General features: G+C 37.4%; 1 protein-coding gene and 1 long non-coding RNA gene across 2 annotated transcripts in view; one reads left to right on the forward strand and one right to left on the reverse strand.

Moving 5' to 3' along the window:
- Positions 1 to 12,316: 12,316 nt before the first annotated feature.
- Positions 12,317 to 27,147, reverse strand: part of LOC309478300 — a 175,395-nt gene continuing 160,564 nt past the window's right edge. The window contains exon 3 of the long non-coding RNA XR_014198928.1: positions 12,317 to 12,488. This is a non-coding gene — a long non-coding RNA (uncharacterized lncRNA). The remainder of the gene's footprint in view (positions 12,489 to 27,147) is intronic.
- Positions 26,454 to 27,147, forward strand: part of LOC309476621 (uncharacterized protein) — a 2,375-nt gene continuing 1,681 nt past the window's right edge. The window contains exons 1-3 of the mRNA XM_082139749.1: positions 26,454 to 26,818; positions 26,959 to 27,035; positions 27,134 to 27,147. The exon at positions 27,134 to 27,147 is cut by the window's right edge and continues 173 nt beyond it. Of these exons, the coding sequence (XP_081995875.1) occupies positions 26,557 to 26,818; positions 26,959 to 27,035; positions 27,134 to 27,147 (353 nt within the window). The 5' untranslated portion in view covers positions 26,454 to 26,556. The remainder of the gene's footprint in view (positions 26,819 to 26,958; positions 27,036 to 27,133) is intronic.

Raw genomic sequence — 27,147 nt, forward strand, 5'->3', positions numbered from 1 at the left:
ACATAAAAAAAAAAGACAAGTTATACATGCAGTGGACATTCCTGGGTGATGCAGTCATTTATCCCCCCACCCCTCAGCTGTGGTATTTTTCCTGAACGTCATGTGATTTGGTGGAAAGAGAGCAGACCTTGGAAACGTCAACTCCCTTTCTTGGCTGACATGCATCTTGCGTAACATGAATAGGTTGTTATTCAAGCCCACAATATAGTGTCAACAGTGTAAATCAAAATAATTCAAAAACACAAGACATCTCTTGTATAATATCCAGCAGAAAACTCAGTTTGTTGTTTGGAACACAGATTTCCTCCGGCTTGACTTTCTTTCTTTCTTTTTTTTTTACATTTACATTTATTTTTGTAGGCTCAACAACAGTTTCTGATAAGCAGGTGAAGGTTTCTGCGTGTTCGGTCTTTTCAGCGTGCAAAGTAGTTTAGTTCCAATTATAATTTTTTCCCAAATTGCTTAGACCAGTGTTTCCCAAACCTGCTCCTGAAGGACCCCCAACACAGCACGTTTTCTTTGTCTCCCTGATCAGACACACCTGATTCAACTCATCAGCTCATTAGAAGAAACTCTACAGCAGGGGTCGGCAAGTAACTTTGGCCGCGGGCCAATATTTTTTTTAGCCAGTAGATGGCGGGCCAGCTACACGGAGTAGGCCTATGGATACAAATTAAATACTCTATTTAACTACTAAAAAGTAAATAGAACTAATTAAAAACAGATTACAGCCATTTTAATAAAGGTGTGAAAAGCAATCATGCCTCATTCACTTACAGTCCGACTTTTGAACTTTATTCCATTTTTTATTTTTATTTTTTTGGGACACACACATACACACCTAAGGTTTAAGAAGGTCTGTGCGGAACTGTTTTTTTTTCCGTCCCACTCCCACAAGGTTCTATTCAGCAACCGCTTAAAATACACTCTGTGTTCACCCGCTTTATTTCCCGACCTGACGGGTCCGCAAAATTTAGATATCGTTTCCAGAATCTCACATTCAAATGTCTCTAACGGAAAGAGAGAGATTAAGTAGCCTATAACAATTATAAATGCTATACAAAAATTGTGTTCGAGTCAATATAAATATTATTTTAACATTGTACTGTCAGCAGAGAAAAAAATGAAATAAAAAATTAATGAAATATAAATAACATAAATTAAATAGGACAAAGCCTATTACTCAAATTTATAAGCAACATAAACGAAAACCATATTGCCCTACTGACAAATGAAGTATAGGCTATTTTCTGCCAAACTATTTCAAACATCCTTGCAAAAAGAGAATGTTGTTGACTTGACAATGGTTTCAGTACCAAACAGCTCCTCAGAGCTAGGTGTACAGGCGGTCAGAATGAAGTGCGGATACGCTGTCAAAAGATGTCGGGAGTGGGCTATTGTCTGTCAGACCGCCCGCTCCGTCCAAAGTATAGTACACCAGAGTTCCGACCGCTACCGTCTTTATACTTTAAAATTGAATCCGCATGATTCCTTATTGGCGTTTCACACAGTATGCGCCGGTGAAATCGCGCGCGGCTACGGCTTTTCTCAAGTTTCATTTTAGTTCAGGAAATAAATAATGGAAAAACATGTCGGTTTTCATTTATTATTTTTGGTTTTAATTTAGGAAAAAACGATTGAACGAATGATACATGGGGCCTATTTGTAAACCGTTATTGTAAAAAAAAAATAGGCTGATTTAAAAAAAAAACTGGCTTCCCAAAATATTCCGGCAGGCCAGAAAATATTGCTGGCGGGACAGTTTTGGCCCCCAGGCGCCTATTGCCAACCCCTGCTATTCTGTTAAAAGTTATTCTGATAAAAAATAAATACTGGATTAAGGCACACAGACATCAAGAATCAGTGTAAGAATCTCAACAATGGTGACAAACAGGATGTTCAATTAGGAAAAGGAAATTACTAAGACAATTCAGATCATAATTTATTCATGGGAGATATTCATTTTTGATTGGTGGTACCCAGAATGCACTGCAACATGCTTTATAATTGTCACCATTGTTGAGATTCACAGGCTGATTCTTCATGTCTATGTGTCTAAATTAATGCTTTTTACATCAGCACAACTTTTAAAAGTTATGTATTAAATTCAACATTTTGAAAATCATTTGCTGTAGATTCACAGGGCTACTGTAATCAACAAGGTGAACATAAAACGCTGCTGTCAATCAACCATTGTGGGAGGGGCGTTGATATTGTGACGTCACAATATCGAACAGCTTGATTTGAGACATGAGGAAACATATAAGAAGATAAAAAAATAAAAAAAATACACTGGATGGATTTTTATCATTTTATGATGGTTGTGTACAGGCACTGCCAACACACATTTCAGTACAATCAACTTGTATAAGTGCATGTACCATTATATGACCCCTTTAAAGCAACCAAACTAAATCTAAAGTTAAAAGTTTAAGGGTCAAGAGCCCAACTAAAGCAAACACTGATCTCCATAATGGTGACTTAAAATAGTGCTTTTCTCCTTCAGTGATTCTGTTTGTTAACATCAGGTGTCTTCAATAATGCTCAATCATCACTCAATCAATCACTTAATTATCTCATTAACTTCAACACTGTTTCAGTTTTAATTTTACACTCTTGATTGTGGAGTCAAATAAATTAGTTCATTTAACACTGGAGATTTTGCTGTGTCTTACATATTTCATATACTGCATTTTAAAGCCTAAAGTTGAATTGCTGTAAATTTAAATATAGACTGAATTATAAACTGTTTTTAATGTGTATTTTTACACCATTCTTTCATGTTTTCTTTAATCGATCTTGTTTTAATTGCTTCCATCAGAAGAGGAACAGTTTAAAGTGTTAGTAAATCAACATTTAGAAAATCTCAAACTCTTGTCTCTCTTTGATCCTGTAACGGAGAGCAGATCACCAGTTTGCATGGTGATTAAATCAAATTAATTAATGCAGTCTAAATCTACAAAACCCCTGTCTCGCTCTGACTCAAGCTATTCTGACATTCCGAAGCACTCTCATTTACAACACCTCTGTTGTCTTGAGATTGCTCTGCGCAAGACGTGCAGACCAGATGGCGCCGAAAAATGCTGTAAATCACTGACTATCTCTCTCTCTACATGATCTCTTACGTCCAAATCAACAAAGACCGTCTGTTTATGGCTTGGAGAGCCTAACGCTGACCAATGAGAGCGATCCCGAAAGCACCCCCCCCCCCTAGGGAGTCTCTCGGACACTGATTTACACGTAGACACTAATTAACTCTTCACAACAATAAAACAGTGTTGTAAGACCATATGCCCAAAACATGTGGTCTCTGCTGAGTACATCAATTCAAGGAGTCAAACGAACGCACACACATAAACCTCACCCCGCAGCGCCGGGGACAAAAGTTCAGCGTGCGGTTGTGACCTTTCAAGACGCATTCACACACACACACACACACAGAAACACACGCAGATCCCACCACGTGTGACCCAAAATCCTTGTATAAAATGTTTTAAATGTATTTTCTTGATGTGTGTATGATCCCCTGTTCCAACTATTATGCCTATGTAGTTTATTGGCCTGTAATCACTCTGTGGTGCCCACAATTACAAGAAATGATGTGCCTCCTTGATTTTAGATCTTAGAACTGTCATTCGCGGTATTGCCGTGTTCCACAAACCCCAACGATGCTGAATCTTTAACACAAAATATCAGAGAATGCATTGTTTATTAAATACCAGTGTTATTAAGTTATGGACGAATTCATCGTTTCAAAACCCCGCGGAAAGGGGGCGTATAGACCTCGAAACGTCAGGAGGTGGGCCCGATACGTTGTTAAAGACGATTGGCCCACGTACGTGAGGGAGGCGTGAGTTTAGCCCTTTAAAATTTCGCGCCCCTCTCCTCTCAGTGCAGTCCGCCAGAGAGAGAAAGACGACACGCCTCCTTCCCTCAAGGAAGCTTCGCTCGTTTTATTTTCCTTTTTATTTTCCTTTATTTCCAAGTCTTTTCTTAGAACTACTATTACTTAAGTATAGTCTTCTGAAACCAACCCACGAAACCAACTTAAGGCTAAGATAATCTTTGCTGAGCCTTCGCTCGCTTCAAGTCGCCATAGCAACCAGAACGCTGTGACCACGTGATCCAGGTGCCTTTATCCAACACAGACGAAAACACACACAGAAGGCCGATCTTCCAAACAGAGTAACGTAGACCTTTTAAATTTGCAATCTGAAGGAAATGCTGTTTAAAGTTGTCTAAATATTACTAAGAAACGTTGGGGTTTTGTGGTGAATGACTAAAACTGTTTCTACCTCTCTCTCTAAATTCTCTTTCACACACACAAACATACACCTTCACACACACACATACTCTCACCCACGTGTGCCGAGACAAACACACTACCACGTGCTCACGGAGCCGCCGACACACCCACCTTACAAACGCTACCACCTCACACGCACACCTAAAATCATTCTTATCTCAACTATTAGTTTCCTCTCTCTGATTCTCTCTCTCTCTCTCTCTCTCTCTCTCTCTCTCTCTCTCTCTCTCCCAATCTCTCTCAAATCTTTTTATTTTGTTGTATTTCTGTATTACGATCGTTATATTGCCTGTTTTGTTTATGCATTTTTATTCCTGCGTGATTTAAAGTAATTGTGTAATCGCTAGCTTGTTTAAATAAACTTTGTTAAATCATTTGAATTAAGTTTGCCTGTTTTGTTTCAAATTCTGAGTCCCTGAGGAGTGCAGATTTTACCTTATAAGCTCTACGATTGGTTTTATTCTTAAAAGAAACCTAAAATTGTCTAAAACACGAAGATAATTATCTTCTTTGTGGCCACAAGAAAGTGTTATCTATCAGTGTTAAAGACGCCCGATTTCTGTTCATAAAATATACATTCTGTCCGCCGGACGGCCCGTCTGCATGATAAATGAACATTCTTCAACTTCTACCTCAAATTCCCCCTAATTGAGTAAATTCTACCCGTCTCTATCAGTGATTATTACAAGTAATTGTGTAATCGCTGATACCAGCCGAGGTTTTGACCTATTCCCTATTTTGAATAAATTAATTTATGGAAGCAACAGATGCATATTCACATTGATGAATATTACCGCTAATTTGAGCTAATTAATTCCCCAACACAAAGTCATTGTTGTTACAATCCTTTGAGGAAAACTAATATCAGTTCTGTCTACAAGTTAAATATCGCATTTTCCTTAATATATAGTTAAATTGATATATTATACTTGAGTTCAGATAGAATTATAAAATCCCTCTTGATTCTTTTCCTAATATGTTACACTAAATCTAACCAGTGCTGTGGCCATGGGGAATACACATAAGCAGTGTGTAGGCCTACAATATACAGTGTAGTGTACAGTATACAGAATAGTGAACGAGTGTTCCTATGTAAATAGTCATGCATACATAGAGAAAAACAGATACCAGATGACCACTGAATGTTCTCTGAATGCATATTTTAAGTCAGTTATATGTAATTGTCATTTTGACAATATTTGATTTGATGCCAGAGGAAGGATGTGCTCCTCCAGCTGAATCAGCTCGCTTATCATATTCAAAAGACAGTCGCTGCTCGCCATCTGCTGGTGTAATTAGATCATTTACAGGAATAATACATTTTTACAATTTAATTGACTGTATGCCATTTTCAATATTACTGTCCTTTATTGGCATGATGTTGCCAAATCACCAATACACACAATACAAGCAGTGACAGGAACACAGAAAAAAGGTGCCAGTAATGCTAAATAAAAATGATGCTAACAATACAAATAGCTCAAGCATCAATCATCACTGTCTAGGCCCAATGGCTCTTGTGGATGAATATGTGATCCAACTGAAATGTATCTTTTCAGATATTTGTAGATTATTTTTTTTCACATGCATACTGGAAGACAACAATAAGCATTTCATAAAAATGTTAAAGGTTTTTATTGGCACAGACATTCAATATATGCAAAGAGTCAATATTTACAGTGTTATATGACCCTTCTTCATAACTTCTGCAGTTCACTCTGACAATATGGATATCAGCTTCAGGGCCAAATCCTGATGGTGATCCGTTCTTGGTGTATTAGTGCTCGCAGTTTAACATAGTCCTGGGCGGTATGACCAAAAATCCACATCACGGTAGTTTTCTATTTTACACCGGTTTCACAGTATAAGAGGTTTTTTTTTATAAGTATACAATTTTTAGAGTATAAAAATCGAGTGACTCTAGACCATTTAATCTGCATTAAACACAGCTCATTATTTCCATTCGGGACGAAACAAAGGATTGGCTTAGGCGACTGTCACTCTCTCGCAACCATGGCAACCACCCTTTTGCCACACAGGATCTGCCCACTTGCGCGCACCCGTTTGATTTGAGGAATTCAAGAGGAACCTAGGAATAGCAAACCAATGGCAGAGAAAGAGCAATCAAAATTCACATTACCGGCATATGCAGTTAGCGAAGGCAAAAAAGGAAGACAGTACTAGAAAAGGTAATGAAAAAGTCTTTGGATAAACAAAGAAATAAAACGCGTGTCAGTATCCTCGGACCCTAGTTGCACGGCCTCTTGCACGACCTCCTCTGCTTCGCCCTCGACCCCGGACCTGTCCTCGAGCTGACGATGCGGTACTTGTCTCTGGAGTGTAGTCCTCATCTGAGTCAAGAATGCTTTCATCATGGAAACTCTTACATGCAGAACACCATATATGTTATGAATCTTACACAAAATTCATCTTCATCACAGTGTAACTGATGGTAATGGAAAAATGTGTATCAATGCAACCTGTTTTTGGCTTTGCCTTATAGATATAACTAGCTCGTTAGCGAATCAAAAAATATATATTTTAAACTTTACTAGGGGTGTGACGAGATTAAAACGCGACGAGATTTCTCGTCGAGGTGAAACTTTGTCTCGTGAGTTGTTGTGATGTCAGTGATGGAGCGTGAGGGTGAAATTAGTATTGAAGATGCCCCTGCCACTTTTAAATCATTTGTGTGCCTGGCCAATCACACACACACACACACACACACACACACACACACACTCACTGTCCCTTGCTCACTCACTCACTCACTCGCGCACTCGCGCACACACACACACGCGCACGAACACTCACTGTGGCTCGCACTCTCACTCACTCGCCACACTCACTCTCGCTCACACTCAACCCGTCGTGGAGGACCGTTAAAATTAAACATGCTAGTCTTTCTGTCGTGATGTCCTGAATCATCGCAGACGCGTAGGTTATCGCCCACTATGACACACTATACGAAATGAAACGATCGAATCTTGCGTCCCGACGCCCGTTGTCCGAATCTCCACGAAACGGATCGTGCCAAAATCGTGCTAAAATAGTGTAATCTGAACCAGGCAGGTAATAAACATTTGACCTATCACGCAAAGAACCTATTAAAGCACTAAGACATGGGAACAGTATAGCTAACATTCACATATCACAAGTCATATCATTGCATTTAAAGTGTTATTTCAGTTATTTATAGGCTACTGTTTTATTTTTTTATGTTCGATTTGTGGAAAGGAGTTAGATTTCTCATGTGAAATCCTACAGGGGAGAAGCCAGACGGTAGAGTTTATAGCAAAACATTTTGCAGTGTTTGCATGTCCTTTACTGCATAGAATTAATTAAAATAGAAGTAAAATAACATTCATTACAAGTTGATTTCAAAATGCACCTAAATTGTTTTGCATTTTGTGATTTTCAGTTGAATAAAATACTATTTTCCATTAATATATGTCATCATTGAGGATTTCTTAAAAATTGTGTAAAAATCTCGTCTTGTCTCGTTCTCGTGAACCCAATCTCGTGTCTCGTCTCGTCTCGTGGAGTAAGCGTCTCGTCACACCCCTAAACTTTACCAATATCAATATGCTAGCTTGATAGTGAGTACTAAAATACATCTTATTTGTCTATATTCATAATGATAAAGTTAGATTTTTTTATTACATGTGATTCTGACATGATGTCACTACATGCACTGTGCTCCTTCCTCTCCGCTCGTCTCAGGTAAATAATGCGTCTTCCAGCTCAGCGGTCGGAGTCGCATCATGTGTTTTGGGGGCGTGGCTTTGGAAGGAGCCCAGAAGAGAGGGGGTGGAGTGAATGGAAATAATGAGCTGTCTTTAAAACAGTCGTGAGAGGTCTACAGACACTCGATTTTTATACTTTTTTTTTCAGAGTACTTACATTTTAATTATGTAATGATATATAAATAAAGTTTAAACAAATTTGGAAAATAAGTTTTTTAGACAATTCCTACCTACCCTACCTTTAATATAACTCAAATCTATGAAGTACACTGTAAACCAGAATAAGTTGGCAGAGCAATCAATTGCCTCAAATTTTTTTTAAGTTCTTAAACTCAAAATACATTAATTCATGCAATTAATTTATAACTTTCATTTAATCTCAATGTGAACACATTTATAAACTTAACTTTTAAAAGCTAAACTGCTAATATATTAATTTGCTAACATATTAACAGTAGTATGTCATACAGAAACACTTGTTGTATGAGCTCAACAATATAAAAAAATTATTTGCTCTCAAATCAAGCAGCATGCACCACTTGTCATCATGATGGTAACTATCCTACGCTGTAAAAAAAAATCGTACAAAAAATGACTGGCAGCTACGGCTGCCAAACAAAAACCATAAAATTTAAGTAAAATATTCTAATTTAAATAAACTGAAAAACACTCTTATTTCACAGGTATTTCCTGCATTATTATGATCAAATACCTTCATTGTAAAAAAATCGTTAAAAAAGTGTCAAATGACTGGCAGCTGCGGCTGCCAAACAAAAAACATAAAATTAAAGTAAAATATGCTAATTTAAATAAAGTGTAAAAAACTTTCAAATAAATTTGATGTCACCATGATTGAGATCAGTGTCTGCTTTAGTTGGGCTCATGACCTTTGAGTTTTTAACTTTAGTTTTCTCTGGCTGCTTTAACTGTGTATTTAATGCAAAATTGTTATAGCAATAATTGCAGGAGAAATTATCAAAAGATCTTGGTCAGTAAATATTGATGTTATAATCATCGATCTGGTTCACTAATTTGTCTATACTTTAGTGAACTTTTCACATGACCTTCGAAATATTGCTACATCAGTATTATAACAATCTGAAATTGTAATAAATATATATTATGCAGAAAAAGTTTTGAGCTGGTTAATTTTTATTGTAGTATAGAGACATCAAGAATCAACATATGAATCTCAACAATGGTGACAACCAACAAAGCCTTTTTGTGACTTTATAAAAGTTCAGAGTTGATCAGATTTTTTTTTCATTGTCACCATTGTTGTGATTCATACGTTGATACTTCATGTCTGAGTGAGTCTATGAGATCCTGTCAAAACATTTTCGATATAATGACTTCATAAAATCTGAGTATCACAGCACTGCAGCATACTTTATAGTAATATTACCATGCAAAATTAACAACTAATATTTAACAACATAATCAGATCTTAAACTTCAGAAGATATCACTGAAGCAGGACACTACATGATGATTATTATCACTAAAAAGTGACCAACGTCATCTGATCTGAGTTTCTATTGGATTCCTACCATAACTAATATGCATCAAAGACCCACAATTAAAGCAGCCACAGAAAAACTGAAGTTAATCACGAAAAGGTCAAAAGCCCAACTAAAGCAAACACTGATCTCCATCATGGTGACATCAACCTTTATTATTTTCAATAAAGCTTCAACTTCTAAACCTCTGTTAAATTCTCAATAAGAATGTTAGTATGAAAGAAATAAAGTCTGGATTGTAATAAGTGAAGATCCTGAGATCCTGAGAGATCTGGTAGTGTTTAATGTTCTGTTGGGGTTTAAAGTGTTTCTGTATGGTGTGTTTCGTGTCTCACCATTGTGTTGAAGAGTAGAGCCTGAGCTTCAGTCCAGGATGAGCAAAGAAACACTGATGATATGCTGCATGTTGATTTATTTAACAGACAGTAACTGTGTAGTTGCTGATACAGTGATGTATAGTCACAACAAATCATGCGTGTAGTTAACTGCATGTTTTTCAGTAAAAAAAATCAGAAAATTAATGTGAAATAACTGTGTTTCTGTTAAAAAAGATTAATAAAAATTTCTGTAAAAGTATTTTGCACTTATTTAAATTAGAATATTTTACATTAATTTTACGTTTTTTTTGTATGGCAGCCGTAGCTGACAATCATTGACCCCTTTTTTAAGATTTTATTTTTTTACAGTGTAAAGCCAACATTAACATAAATTCTTCTAAATTAGCATAACAAAACATTAATCACTACTAAATCTCACATTTAACATTAAAGGGATACTCCACTTTTTTCGGAAATATGCTCATTTTACAACTCCACCAGAGTTAAACAGTTGAGTTTTACCGTTTTAGAATCCATTCAGCCGAACTCCGGGTCTGACGGTACCACTTTTAGCATAGCTTAGCATAGATCATTGATTCTGACGAGTCCAGTAGCATTTCTTTCAAAATGTTTCAATATAAAGAGTTTCAATATTTTTCCTATTTAAAACTTGACTCTTCTGTAGTTAAACCGTGTACTAAGATCGACGGAAAATGAAAAGTTGCGATTTTCTAAGCCTATATGGCTAGGAACTACTCTCATTCCGGCGTAATAATCAAGGAACTGTGCAGCCGTACCATGGGTGCAGGAGGCGTAATGATATGACGCAGCGCCTGAAAATAGGTCTAATAGGTTAGACAAACTTAGTCCCGGTCACGTTGGAAGAAGTTACCAGCTGGGGACTATTTTCAGGTGCTGCGTCATATCATTATGCCAGCTAACAGGAAGAGTTTGATGAGAACAGAAGACAAATATGAGACAATTTGACATGTATCATTAGGGCTGGGCGATTTAAATCGCGATATTGTTATGCGCATCTCGTCAGTAAAGCCGGTTCCTTGATTAGTAGTAAATCACCATCACCTGCTTTCAGATGGAGCGGCATTTACTACAAAGAGCCGTAGTTAACTGACAAGCTGAGCCATATCGCATCAATATCGCGGACGTATCGCCAGCGATAATTAATGCGATATGGCTCAGCTTGTCAGTTAACTAGGCTCTTTGTACACAGCAAAAACTCCAGTGTTAAATTAACACTCCTGGGAGTGTATGAGTCCACACTCAAGAGTGTTTAAGTTAATGAGATAATTAAGTGATTAATTGAGTGATGATTGATCATTATTGAAGACACCTGAAGAATCACTGAAGGAGAAAATCTAAAATTGTAAGCCACCGTTATGGCGATCATTGTTTGCTTTAGTTGGGCTCTTGACCCTTAAATTATTAACTTTAGATTTTGTTTGGCTGCCAGATGAACAAAGAGAAAAAGTGATCTGATGGTGTTGGTTATATTATGACAATCATCATTTGAACTTGATCACTGAACTCTTATTTCTGACTTAGATATATGTTGTTGGTTACAGCATAACTGTGAATCTGCATAAATATCCAGAATTTTAGATATAATACAAAGGATTTCTTAAAAGTTGTAAAAAAAAAAAAAAAATCTTTCTTTTAGGCACACGCAGACGTCAAGATTCAGTCTATGCGTCTCAACAATGGTGACGAGCAGAATATTCAATTAGGAAAAGTAAATTACATAGACAATTCAGATCATAATTTATTCATACCGCAATGCATAATGGGAGCCATTAATGAGTTGTGATTGGTGGCAGCCACTGCAACATGCTTTATTAGTGTCACCATTGTTGAGATTCACAGGCTGATTATTGATGTCTGTGTTTCTAAAAAAACTCATTTGAAAGTGTTTTGATCAGAACAATGTTTATTAAATATTTTGGATTATAAGAAAAATACTGATAATCACATGCTGTAAAATCACAAAGTTGCTGCTAACAAGTTAAACCAAACTATCTCAATAAGTTTAATTTTTCAGATCACAGTATGATTACGTCAAAACATAACCAACACTATCAGATCCCACTTTTCTTTGCTCATTTGACTGTTATAAATCAATAACAGCAGACAAACATTTTTTATTATTATTTTTTTTTAAAAGCATACTGACCCTGCTTTTGAACTGCAGTGGACAAATCTAAAGAAAACATCTCTCTGACAACTTGGTTAATGGCTGCAGGATCCATTAGCCTACAATCTTCCTAGCCTAATAATTATGTCCTTTTTATTATATTCCTTGAAATTATTATAAAGGTATCCAATTATTCTGACTCGTGGAATACCGTTAGCATTTTAGCAAAGACACATCAAAATCCAAAATCCAAAAACAAATGAGTTGTGATTGGTGGCAGCCACTGCAACATGCTTTATTATTGTCACCATTGTTGAGATTCACAGGCTGATTATTGATGTCTGTGTTTCTAAAAAAATTCATTTGAAAGTGTTTTGATCAGAACAATGTTTATTAAATATTTTGGATTATAAGAAAAATACTGATAATCACATGCTGTAAAATCACAAAGCTGCTGCTAACAAGTTAAACCAAACTATCTCAATAAGTTTAATTTTTCAGATCACAGTATGATTACGTCAAAACATAACCAACACTATCAGATCCCACTTTTCTTTGCTCATTTGACTGTTATAAATCAATAACAGCAGACAAACAAAATTTAAAGTGAATATATAAGGGTCAAGAGCCCAACTAAAGCAAACACTGATTGCCATAACGGTGGCTTTACAATCATAGACTGTAAAAAATATGGACAAAGCGTCTGTGACGTCACCCATAGACTTTCTGAAGAACGGGTTTGAAGCCGTTTATGGGGGGTATGGGCGGCGCCATCTTGGAAAATCTTGGGAAATCCTAACTCCGCCCACCTTCTAACGCATCGCGCGTCACTCAGCTCGCTCTGCTACTTCGGTTATCTCTGTGTATATTTTAGGCAACGAAATATGTTATAAAACACCATACTAACTCTTTTCGTTTTCATTTAAAGAAATCTTAAACATTATAGCCACACAAATGTGGTTCAGGCAACGCATATTGATTATATTCAACTGCACATAACGTTTTGCCTATTTATGAAAAAACAAAATATAAAACACAAACCTGCCTCTTTTCATTTTAAATATAATAAAAAAATATTAAACATTTTATGGTCCAGGCAATATGTGCATTTGTACTAAACAACAGATTTTGCAGTAAACAACATTACAGATCATCTTCGTTGTATTAAAATGACAAAACTCAACCCAGTCTCTTTTTGTTAAATTTCAGTTTTATCAATATTAGCCATTATAAAAGTATAAGTAAAAGGTATAAGAAGCTATACAAATAAAGCAAACAATTAAGTCAAACATACAAAGTCAGCGCTCTAGTCTAACCATACATCGGTAAAGTTAAATAGCTTATAAAGTTATGAAACTTCCCCTCAGCCAAAACGATTGCCCAGGGAAAAAATTATAGATTCACGAGACCAAAAAGACGAATTATATCTCATGTTTAACCACTACAGAGACTCCAGAGTCCGGCATTGGCGGCAAACCTCAGAACGACTAGCCGATGAAAGGCTGCTCCAGGCGGGGTACGTGAACGCCGAGCGCCCGGTCATCGCTGGATCAACTGGATAAAATTTTCCTAAATCATTAAATAAACCACAGATTTGAGCTTTAAACAACTACATTCTCGCCTGAAAAACTCTTAAAACGACATTTCATGATACAGAAACAGTAGTATTATATGTCAACTGTATTAAAAAATGGCGCTTCTTATGTTGTCATTCTCCGTGGCGCTGCCTTGTCAGCTGTCAATCAAGCTGTCAATCAAAGTTAACCACGCCCTTATTGTCATACATTTTATATCTAAATACGATCTAAACTAACGAGTTAGAAAAAAATTCACCCCCCTCACAGTTGTCAGGCACTCGGAAGCTATCGAAAAATACAATAAAAGTCCATGGGACCAACCTGTAAAAACATGAATTTATGCTGTGAAAACGGACATTTTAACATGGGGGCTATGGACATTTGCTCCCTTTTGGGACCTCCCTCTAGCGGATTTTCGATGTATTGCAGTTTTTCGCACTTCCGGCCGGGTAGGCTTCATTTTTCAGATCAGAATGTTGCCGCTTGCTTACAATTTGAGATTTTCTCCTTCAGTGATTCTGCTTGTTAAAGCTGCAGTCCGGAGGTTTTCCCTCTTTGTCGCCATCTCCGTTCAAAATATGCAATTGCAGTTATTCGCGTAATAATCAAATTGACGTGGTTTGTGCTCCGGCGTGAAACCTGCGCGGATGAACACTGTGTTTTGTGGAGAGCGTGTTGCTGTCAATCATAGCGTCGGTGCGGCAACTGTCACTCAGAATCACGGATGACACTTTTTGATAGTTTGACAAGCAGAACGATTTTCACGGAATATGATGTGATAGTAACAGCATATTATATTGTAGCGAATAGGGATGGGCATTCGATTACATTTTCTTAGTCGATCGTCGGGAGAATTAACGATCGACTATCGATTAATCATTAATATTTTTATATTGAAATTCATTATTTCTTTAACTTTTTATAAATTAAAAATGCAATGAAAATACAAAAATACAGTTTGTTTGTCCTCGATGAGATCTTTATTACAAGAAGATCAACTTGTGGCAGTGAAACTGGACGTTCGGTAGACTTGAAGATTCCTGCGGTGCTCTAAACCAGCGGAACCTGCAGCTGCGAGCCGGTGTTCTTAAACAGAGACCCATGGCCACTTCATCCGTTTTCTGTGATCGGATAGCTATCCGGTCGTGAAAAGACCAAATCTAAATGCCCTCCGAAACGCATTCGAGACGGATTTAAATCCGATCGTTCAAACCACTTCAGGAGGAGATCTGAGACGCATTCCAGACGAAACTGGACAAGTGTAAATGCATCTGGTTGTTGAAACCACATATGCAAATTTGACTTATCCCAAAAATGATAAGAAATAAACGTGTGAGAGCGTGTTATAGGCTATATGTCATGTTATATCCAGATATGACGACGCTACTTCAACACGCATCACCACAGATGAGCATCTATTCATCAAGCCAACGTGCAAACTATCGCAAATCAAAGTGAAAGTCATTCATCAACACACAATCATCTTCATTAAAAGTAAAGAACCGAAATGATCTTACCAGGGCTGTTGCCGCAATATCTTGTTGCGGTCTTTGATTTAGAAATTTTCGCTGATGATCAATAAAATGCAGCTCATATCAGTTGCTTTCGATGACGTGCAACAATTTAAATATGCATATAGCGCGGGAATTCAAGATCGGATTTATATCCGTTTTGCAAAAACACATTTATGTGACCAGGTGTAAATGGAATCGTTTTGATAAATCAGATAGCTATCCGATCTGAGAAAACGCATGAAGTTCCCATAGAACTTCTGCACCAGTCTACTGATTTCTGTTGAGAAAGATAAGCATGTTGACATGATCTGGGATCAGACGCGACCGCAACCTGGTGACAGCCAGTCCAGCCGCCGAAAACACCCGCTCTGAGGGGACTGACGTTGCCGGGATGCACAGGTACCTCCGCGCTAAAATTAATTCCATTGCTTCAAGACTCACACTACGCAACGCAACCTGCATTAGTTTAATCGATAACAAATAAACGTGATCGACGAAATTCTTAACGATCAATTATCGATCGTCGATTAATCATGCCCATCCCTAGTAGCGAAGTTACCATAAAGGCTACAAACAAGAAGTCGGATTTTAGCGGATTAGTTATATTATGTAAAACATTTTTTCATTAAACAAATTAATTTAATATACACCGTTTATTTCATAGCACCATGGCTATATTTATATCAAATCAGCACTATGAATAGTGCTAGTATGAAATAAACGGTGTATGAACCGAAACCCTGTAATGGCGTGTTTTACATCACGTTAATACAACTAATCCGCTGACATCATATTACAGAAAAACTATACTTTACCGATCAGAGTCAGCTTCAATACTTGAAACCAAAGGCGGGTTTGTTTTTCTTGGAGTAGAGGTGAACTGTTCCCTCTCATATCTAGCACAAAATAATTCATATTTACCATACTAGCAAAACGAGAAAGGCACAACAAAGGAAACTCAAAAACTGTGTGAATTAAACAAACATTTGTGGTACACTGTTACACAATTGAAGATTGAACTATTCAAATTTCTTACCCGTCCAGAAGAAAAGAGTTCACGCCATCTTTCAAACGCCCTGCCGATGTTAACTCTGGTTTTTGCATGAGCCCGGTCGCTTTCTCTTTTTTTCATTAACCACTCCGAAGTACGAACTCTTTTCTTCTTTACTACGGGTAGTTCTCCGCATGTCGCTGGTGACTGGCGTTTGGACCTTTCGGGATCAGCCATGATTCCACCCGCATTAGCAAAGGAGCCGGGACTCAATCCTTATATGTACGGATGTGACGTAAAGACGCCAAGCCATGCTCGAATTTCCCGGGAAAACCGATTCGAACCACTGAAAATAAAATCATTATTACAAGCCAACCGTTTTGAATCGAGCTAAGGCAAGTAGATCGTTTTGAACACTGGCTGAATGTGTTTTTTTTTTTTTATAATTATTTTCGTTGATTTTTAACTCAAAAAAAGCTACGGAATGCAGCTTTAACATCAGGTGTCTTCAATAATGATACACCGCTCTACAGTCATTTGAAAGTGATTGCAGTACCAGTTTTGGCCACAATCTTACATACAGTTCCTTTAACTGTGTTTTTGTTACACATTTGTTATGGCAATGAATGCTAGAGAACATCTCATCAGATGTTAAAGTCATCATATGTTGATCTGATTCACCGATATATTAGCTGATATAACATGATATAGAGAGAGACTTCAGTTTTTACAAAGTGTAGGATTAATGTCATAATTTTTCACATGATCCTAGTAATATTGTGGCATCAATATTACAACAACCTGATATTCTGAAATTAAAGAAATATATATATATAATACAAAATATGTTTTGAGCTGTTTTTTTTTTCTTTAGGCGTATAGAGACATCAAGAAGCAACATATGAATCTCAACAATTGTGACAACAAAGCCTTTTTTTGACTTTATAGTAGTTAAAAAAAATTCATTTTCACCATTGTTGCAATTCATAGGCTCATTCTTGATGTCTGTGTGAGTCTATATAATCCTGTCAAAAAAAAATGATTTCATAAAATCTATCTGATTATCACAGTACTGTAGGATTTTTTTGCAGCAGTATTGGCATGCACAATCAACAACCTGTATTCATTGTCTTAATCAGATTTTAGACTTCAAGTGGTATCAATAAATTAGACCATCATACATGATGAATATCATCACTGAAAGTGACCAACATCATCTGATCTGAGTTTATCTTGGATTCTTACCATAACAAATATGTATCAGAGACACACAGTTAAAGGAGACAGAGAAAAAGCGATGTTAAAAACTGAAGGGTCAAGTAGTGATGGGTAAATGAAGCTTTGGTGAAGCACTGAACCACTTAGAAGAATTGTTTTGAAAATGGGTTCATTACTCGAAGCTTCAGTAACAGCGCCCTCGCCTGGTGAAGTGCCAAGGCTGCATCTAAATTATCCCGGCTAGATAGTGGACAGGAGGGCAAGCACCTCACCTTCAGAGATATTTTTATCATTATTTGTGAATAAAAAAGCATTTATAGTCTTCAAAGAGCCTAATGGCTACACTAATCTTAAAGGCCTATAATTATAAAGTAGGCTGATGTTTTTATACAGACTTGAAACAGCTATTACTATAGGCTACTGACAGTCACAGTTCTATAACTCTACTTTTAGCCTAATATTTAATAATAATATTTAACAGCCAGCGCACATACCTTATCAGGAGCGACCAGAATTCAGTTTTCCCACATGTCAGAATGACCTCTCTTCCTAGATGCTTCCATAGTAATGAAAATGAATCGATGCGAACAAACTTAATGCTTGTCACTGTAGAGGCTATTACCAACCAAACGTAATGTTGTGCATTAATGTTTTTATACTTTAAGTTTGCTACAATTCAGACTCGAAATGAGGCGGTGCCAGTTGCAGTGGCAGCACTGACTGGAATAACTGTGTTCTGTTCAAATGTTTAATGAAGATTTCTGTAAAAGTCTTTATTTAAAGTAGGATATTTTACATTCATTTCATGATTTTAGTATGGCATTGCTGACAGTCATTTGGCTGTTTTTTTTTATTTTTTATGTTTTGTTGTTGTTTTTTACAGTAAAGGTGTTTGATCATAATAATCCAGGAAATAGCTTTTTCTGTAAAACATTTAAGGAAAATTTCTGTAGAAGTTTTTTGCACTTTATTTAAATTAGGATATTTTACTTTATTTTTATCATCTTACATGTTTGACAATATGACAACAGTTATTACACATTATTGATGAGTCCACAGTCCCAATAAAATTAAGTGTTTTCTTATCTGCATATATTGTACAGTCAGACCTTTGGTAATACATTTGCAAATAAAAAAGTTACATTTTTGAAAAGTTTGAAGAACACCTAACTCTGTAAATTATATTAAAATCATGTCTATGTAAATTCGAATTTAACACTAGACTGTTCCTCATATTATAAATTACAGCTGTAATATGTTTACATTTATTTAGTTTGTAAAATGTTTTAACCTGTTGTATTTATTATATAAAAAGTTAGTACAATTTTAGTGTGCAGTATTTTACTCTACTCTATAATTCTGATTCTGAACTTTAAAATATATATATAGACATTGAATAATTGAAAACAAACTAATAAAATGTATCTTATTAATTAATAAAGTCAAACCTTGATGTTGGTTTCAGTGTGGCATCTTTCCATTTCCTGGGGGTTTGGGGGGGGTGTGCAACAAACTGAATTATTAATCCAGGACTGAATGTAGACTAATTGTTAAATAATTTGACAGTGATAATAATGTAGCTATCATTAGCCTAAAGTTTAGCTAATGCTTCAGCCGGTAGTGTTGGGAAATAGCCAATTGCCAAATAAATCTGCATTTTTGGGCTAAATGGCAATGTATGGTATTTAATTATTATTTTTCTATTTTTTATTTTATTTTTTATATTTAATATCCTGATCAATATTGTCCTACAAACAATGTTCATATTGAAGGTTATAAAAACAAACATAGTGTAACCTTGCTGTCTATCTGCAGTCTATCCAAAAAAGGGGTCAAATCACATTACATTCTAACATTGCAACATTACAATCTAAAAACTAAATAATGCTTTTTAAAGAAGTAGTTACATTTACTAAACTTAAAATAAAAACAAAGCTAATATCATAAAAATACACATGTAGGTTTGAAATTCTCTAGCACATTTATGTTCACCAACAACAACAAATATTCAACAACAAATATTTTAGCTAAATATATTTATAATTTAGTGCTAATGTATATTTTAGTCAGAATAATTGAGCTCCTATTCTATTGCGCTCCGTCTGTTCGGCGCGCATGCACGCGGCGGCGCTCGTTCACAGAAGTTTAGCTTGCAGAAGCTCTTCCACTCATGACAGCAAACTGGAAATATTGACTTTCTAACATTTACAGATGGAGAATATGTCCGTGAAATGTAAGTTATGCACTGAGGAAATTATTGGATGTCACTTCAGCTTATGGCTAAATATTATTAGAGGTATATTTGTTTCCAGCAATTGCTGCACAAGTGAAGTTTACGTATGATGACGAAAGCACGTTAGTGCGAGCCCTCCCGGAACCCATCGAGAATGCATTGCAGTGCCTGCAGTTCGAAAAAAAAAAAACTTTGAATATAAGTCTATGGGAACACTCTGGGCGATTTTCGGCCATAGTGAAATCGCCCAAAAAGAGGCGGTACTCCACAGAACGTGTAGCCTAGAAATCTAGACGCACCCTAGCGGCAGCAAAATGTATTTTGCAGCCAGGGTAGTCTAGCAACTCTCCATAGACTTTCGAGCTGCAAAAACCTAAATTGGGTCAGGCCAATCACGTCGCTTATAGAGTAGGCGGGGCGGGCTTAACATATGGCAACAGAGTTGCGACGGTTACCTGGCTGCGACTTGAAAACAAAGAATGACGGCTGCTGCTGGAGAACAGTCTTTCGAATCGGCTTTGTCCGCGACTCTGGAGGACTTGGAGTTACGTTTTTCTTTGAGAAAAGAGCAAAGAAAAGCACTTAAGTCATTCTTTAAAAAAGGAAGATGTGTTCGTCGTTTTGCCAGCCAGATATGGAAAAAGTTGAATCTATCAACTAACGTTAGCTCCGCTGTTGGGAAAACGCTCTGGTTGGTTGAAGTGCTGTCCTATTGCGTGCAGAGGGAATTTGAAAGACAGCCGTTTATCCCGCCCCTCGGATTGAGCCGTGTCTATGGTGAGTTTCCAGACCTAACATCTTGATGTAGGTCTGGCTTGCCAGGCTACAGAACGTGACTTGGCGCTGATTGCACTATATCCAGAGGCAGTGAGTTCTAGAACAGTGAGTGACTGCTATAGCGTAACTCTGTGGTTGAATGAGATTGTGATTGAAAAAGTCCCTTTCACACTTTGGTGGTGCGTCGCCCAATCGCCCTAATGAAGAAACCGCCGCTGATCACGCAACAACTGAAATCCCCCAACTTCCGTCAACATACCAACCTTTCAGGCAGAACGCGGAACGCGCAGCACTGGCCGCTGGGTTCAGCGTTGCCCTTCAGATACAAAGCGATTTGCGCTATGCTACACTGGCCAGAGCAAAGTAGGTGGAGTTTTCAAAGTTCAAGTTTGGATGCCCCGTTTCTATTGGCTGCGCTGGTAATCGTCATAGAGCGCAGCGGCAAAAGTTAAACTATTTTGAACTTTGACAGCGGCGTGCGCGCGAGCACACCAATGGTCTGCGGTAAAGTCATAATGAAGCACAACATTCAGAACTTTCACATTCTATAATAATAATAATTTCAATTTATTTATAAATAACAGCTATTTGACATTGCTATATTAGACATTTTCCCAGTGGCCAATTTAATTTGTAATCAATTAGAAATCAACCTGGTGAAAAACATCATTGGATGGCTGATTTTACTGGTTGGGCAGCAGAAAAAAAAGTGGCTTAAATCCATTTAAAACCATCAAACTAGACCAGACTGACCAGTGAAAACTAACTGAGTGGGTCAGGTTGTTTTTCAATGAAATAATCCTGTTATAATTTACTCATTCATATGTTGTTCCAGATATGAACAACTTCTGTAGAAAACAGTTATTTAAGTTCACTCAACTTGTATGTATTTGTTGAAATAATTTGCAGTAAATTGAACCAACGTACTGTATCAATTAATAAGCATTTATAATTTTTTGTTAAGTCAACTGAGAAACATATTGGTTGAACTTAATTTTTCATGTTTTCACAACAATTAACCAAGTCTAATTGACATTAAATAGTAATTTTTCCTCAACATCATAACTTAACTATTTGAGTTTACTGGACTTCATTGCTTGCTTTAACAAGAAGTTCTAGATATCTATCTGGAACCAGATTTTTAATGAAATCAACAACTGCAAAATTGAAACTCTCAGCATTTATTTATTTTTAAACAGATGCATTGCACCCAAAAGACACAGACACAAAGAATTATCTTGCAAAGATAAAAAAAACACCACAAGAAAAACCCTCAAATATATACAGCTCACACAAACAAGTGCAAACTTCTGCACAGACCCATCTTAGACCCAAAATAGTACAAATATCTCTCCTTGTCATTATCAGATATTTTCATTGCAGGAACAAGTGTACATGAAGAATTCACAATAAGCTGTGTTAAAAAACTTCACAGATTAAACTGTTTAAAAACAGTGTCTTCAATTCACACTCGTAGAAACATGACAAGGAAAGAGCAAGCAGGACAAGGTAACAAGAAAACAGTCTGTTTGAAAATCAAGAATACCAATGTTACACTTAAAACAATGATATCTAAAATAACAATGCTCTTAAACTTTAAAACAGTGCAACGATTTAACAGTAGCAAGAAGGAGAAAAGATTTTGTTTGTTTTCTGTCTCATCTCAGCAACTTGCTCTTCAAAGAGTGAACTCTTGAGTTCAAGAGTCTGATCCAACACCAATAAACAGGCGCTGTATCACTTCAAAAGTGAATTTGAATTTCTTTGGGTACTCAAGGTTTAATGTGTACACCAGGCCCATCAGGTTCAGAAAAGCATTAGGTACATCACTCGCATTACCACTTCTTCCTCAATCACCAGGACAACGTCATTGTAGAACGCCGACTGAGGTTCCATCACATTTTCCACAACCAGTAGGATTCCTGTCACCACACCCTTGATCACTTCCTCTTCAATGTCACTGGGCTTTATAGAATGCAAACAAAACAAGGTACTATTAGCCTACTTAAAACCAATTACACAAACAATTTACAGTCCCCAGACCCCTGCAAATTAAGAGATCTAAATTTTAATTTTTCATTGTTTTGCCTTACAATACCTCACATATTTTCATGAATTTTGAAGGACTCTCTCGCATGTACCACGGCAGGCCAAGCAATGCTGCAGTCCTCATCCTTTGGTTTGTTGTCTGTAAATTAAAGGATGGTTAAAGTACCAGCTTTATTGGTTCAATCCTTTGTTTTTCTTTATTTGTTTATCCTTTCTTTATCCTTTAGAAAAAATAAAAACACAAAAACATTCATTCAAATTTGCACATTTACACTTGTACACTTTTGTTGTAATTTACCAGTGATGTGGTGCAACAACAGTTGTTTGTTACCTTTTTGTTCAGCACCAAAAATAAGATTTAATAGTGGGTGTAACACGCTGGCACTTAAATCAGGAGAGTCTAAAGGCCCGTACACACCGGGACGAATTTCGCGCGCGATATTCGCCGACGTTTAACGCCTCGTGACTAAACAAAGGGCGCCAATGTGAGTGTGCACACCGACGCGAAAAACGCCACGCGTAAAAGCGTAATTTGTTTATAAACGCCTCAGGTTCGTTTTTTTGGTTTGACGCGCCGCGTCAAAAACTATCCGACCAATGAGATTGGCGCTTTTGCTCACGTGTCTGGAGCTTCTGAAGTTACAGTAAAACACAACTTGGGGGCGCTCAAACACAAAACGGTCTTGCTGAGCACACATACGTAACAGCGAAGAAGATATACGCCAAGTAACGTCTACAAGACACTGCCGGGAAGAAATGACGAGGAAGATGCAAGGCAAGATGAATGTAGAGCTGCTGGTCTCGTTGGTGTCGGAATAAAGAACTATATGACAAACGCGACAGCGACTACAAAAATCTTGTTAAAAGAGAACTGTTATGGAGTGGTATTGCAGAGTATATACTGTTATGGAGTGGTATTGCAGAGTATAGACTGTTATGGAGTGGTATTGTATTTCTGTTTTACATTAAGCGCCATCTAATGTCAGGGAATGAATTTGCATGTTCACTCAGCTCATCGTCAGCGAAAAACGCTTGGGTGTGAACACAAAAAACGCGTTGAAAAACGCTGGCAAATAACGCGCGCCGATATTCGTCCCGGTGTGTACGGGCCTTAAGGGTGCTTTCACACTGGCAGTTTAGTTTAGGGGGCTTTCACACTGGGCTCGTTTACTGCGGTATGAGCCCGAGCGCGATTGTTCCCGGCGCCGCCAGCAGCGTTGGTATGGTTTCACACTCAACTTGATTCTATCGAACCCTGGTGCGTTTTTGTGCATATTACGTCATCGCAAACGTGCACGGCGCATGATAGAAAACAGAACGCGGGTCAGTATAATTCGGTGCTATTATGCGCAGCTGAGTGAACAACACAGGTTTACTGTGTGTGTGTGTGTGTGTGTGTGTGTGTGTGTGTGTGTGTGTGTGTGTGTGTCGCATAAGGTGACCACCTGCTGCTTGCAAACGGACTCTTTTGAGGAGACAGTGGATTTCCAAATTTGTTGCCCTGATTCCACGCGCTGTGCGCGAATACACATTGTAAATTTCACAAACAGGATGATAAAGAACATTCGGCAACGTTGGATATGAGCAGAAGCTTTGGGGAAATGCTTTTATCCGACACAAGTTTTTCGCCATCTAGCCACACCCCAACATCAAGCTCTGGTTCAGGTTCTGGCTCTGGAAAAGAACCGGAACATGAAAGAAAGTGGATTGAGAATGAATCCAGACTACTAGAACTGTTCAACACATGCAAGACCTGTGGCTCACACAGCAAAAACTCCAGTGTTAAATGAACTCTCCTGGGAGTTTATATGGCTCCAGACTCAAGAGTGTTAAAGTGTTAAAATATGAGTGTTAAATTAACACTCAAGAGTGTTAAAGTTAATGAGATAATTAAGTGATTGATTGAGTGATGATTGACCATTATTGAAGACACCTAATCTTAACAAGCAGAATCACTGAAGGAGAAAATCTCATTTTTTAAGACACCATTATGGTGATCAGTGTTTGCTTTAGTTGGGCTCTTGACCCTTAATCATTAACTTTAGATTTTGTTTGGCTGTTGTATCTGAGTTATAATTGCCAGATGAACAAAGAGAAAAGTTGATCAGGTGGTGTTGGTTATGTTTTGACATAATCATAATTTAACCTGAAGCACAAATCTCATTTAGAGAATTATGTCTATCTTGTTGATTACAGCAGCCCTATGATTCTACAGCAAATGATTATCAGCATTTTCAATATAATCCAAAATATTTCTTGAAAGTTGTTCTGATCAAAAGACAATTACCGAAAGAAATTTACTTTGTTTAGACACACTGACATCAATAATCAGCCTGTGAATCTCAACAATGGTGACAATAATAAAGCATGTTGCAGTGCATTCTGGGTGCCACCAATCAAAACTCATTCATGGCTCCCATCATGTATTGCGGTATGAATAAATTATGAACTGAATTGTCTTAGTAATTTCCTTTCCCTAATTGAATATTCTCTTTGTCACCATTGTTGAGATTCATACACTGATTCTTGATGTCTGTGTGTGCCTAAAAGAAAGATTTTGTTTTATCAGAACAACTTTAAAAAAAACTTTAGATTATTTTGAAAATTCTGGATCTTATGCTGTAGAATCACAGTGATGCTGTAATCAACAATATACATTTAAGTCAGAGATTAGACTCTAATTGAGTTTAGTGACTCAGGTCAAATTATGATTATGTCAAAACATAACCAACACAACCTGATCAACTTTTGTCTTTGTTCATCTGGCAGTTATAACTCAGATACAACAGCCAAATAAAATCTAATGTTAACAGTTTAAGGGTCAAGAGTCAGACTAAAGCAAACACCGATCACCATAACGGTATCTTTAAAAAAATAAATTTTCTTCTTCAGTGATTCTGCTTGTTAACATCAGATGTCTCCAATAATGGTCAATCATCACTCAATTAATCACTTAATTAGCTCATTAACTTTAACACTCTTGAGTGTTAATTTAACACTCATATTTTAACACTTTAAAGGGATAGTTCAGGATTTTAGACATGAATCTCTATAGCTTCCCCATAAGCAGTGTGGTGCATTGACCATGACTTACCCCCGACAGCGTCCTGTGAGCCGAGCTCCGGTCCAGTTTTGGTCAAAATGAAATTAGTCCGGCAAGATTGCTGGGGTCACGGCAATAAAGCTTTTTTCTTCTCAAATCAATATGTGTTCAAAAGAGTGATATATTTGCGTCCCTAAAACGTTGTCTATGGACCTCGTAATGGCTTGGCACTATTTTCTCCCCTGTCATATCACTGCGCGCTGCCGCTACCTACAGCCAGCTGCGAGCTGCGCAGGCGCACACCACTTTTTCAGTTGTTCGGCAGTGTTTACAGCAGTGTTTACGTGCTCAGAACAGCTACACGAACGAGCTAACATAGCTACTCACCAAGAGCGATCAGTTTGTACAAGCTTTGTAGAAAATGGTGCGGACTTGTGACTATCCGGACTGTACAAACAAAGATGTGGCGCTTTCTCCGCACACATTTCAAAGATTTCCTATTCAGGTTCGTAAAGATATCCTTTTGGCTGTGTGTCGAAGTCAATGTTGTCATCGTCGCTGCTGTAGTCAGACATGTTATCGTTCTCTTTACGAGCTGTAAACAAAGTGACACGTGCGCGGCTCCCAGCTGGCTGTAGGTAGCGGCAGCGCGCAGTGATATGACGGGGAAGAAAATAGTGCCAAGCCATTACGAGGTCTGACGTCTCCATAGACAGCGGTTTTGTGCTGCAAATATATCACTCTTTTGAACACATATTGATTTGAGAAGAAAAAAACTTTATTGCCGTGACCCCAGCAAACTTGCCGGACTAATTTCATCTTGACCAAAACTGGACCGGAGCTCGGCTCACAGGACGCTGTCGGGGGTAAGTCATGGTCAATGCACCACACTGCTTATGGGGAAGCTATAGAGATTCATGTCTAAAATCCTGAACTATCCCTTTAACACTCTTGAGTCTGGAGCCATATAAACTCCCAGGAGAGTTCATTTAACACTGGAGTTTTTGCAGCGGTGGAAAACAAAAGGATTGTAACCCATGGCAGCCAAATCCGAGTTCTATGGACATGCTTGAATGATCACCCTGGAAGTTGTGCTTCATGTCCTGACATTAGAGGGATGGCAGAAAATAACCTGCTCATCAGCGCATCCACTTTTTTCACAGGAACCACCCATACCACCATTTCTGATTGGGCTGAGCTTCTTCATACCCCAATTCCGAAGAAAACTCAATATTATTCTATGCAATCTATCTACCTCATACCAGTCATCCAACAAGCGTACAGAGATCAACACGAGAAATTAATGGAATGTCTCGTGCAACTTTGTGCCTCAGGACATAAAGTTGAGCTCTGTGGTGATGCTAGAAGTGATAGTCCAGGTAAGCATTTTGCTGGAAATGTACATCATAACTCCAGGAGTTATCATAGAAATTATTCTGATTATTCTGATTATACTGTATGACACATGGCAACCCTACAACATAGTTACCAATTCATCTCTGCTTTTTTCTCACAACAGGTTTCAGTAGCAAATACTGTACATATTCATTTCAAGATTTTGCCACAAAAGAGATCATTCATTTTGAATTGGTTCAGGTAAATTATCTACTATGTTTTGTAAAACCAAATTATGTAAGTATTTTCAAAAACAAATATAGACATGCTTTGTATGATCGGTCAATATTATTCTCTAGGTTACAGAAACAAC

The sequence above is a fragment of the Leuciscus leuciscus genome (assembly GCF_965113295.1).
Source record: "Leuciscus leuciscus genome assembly, chromosome: 1".
NCBI classification, from domain to species: Eukaryota; Metazoa; Chordata; class Actinopteri; order Cypriniformes; family Leuciscidae; genus Leuciscus; species Leuciscus leuciscus.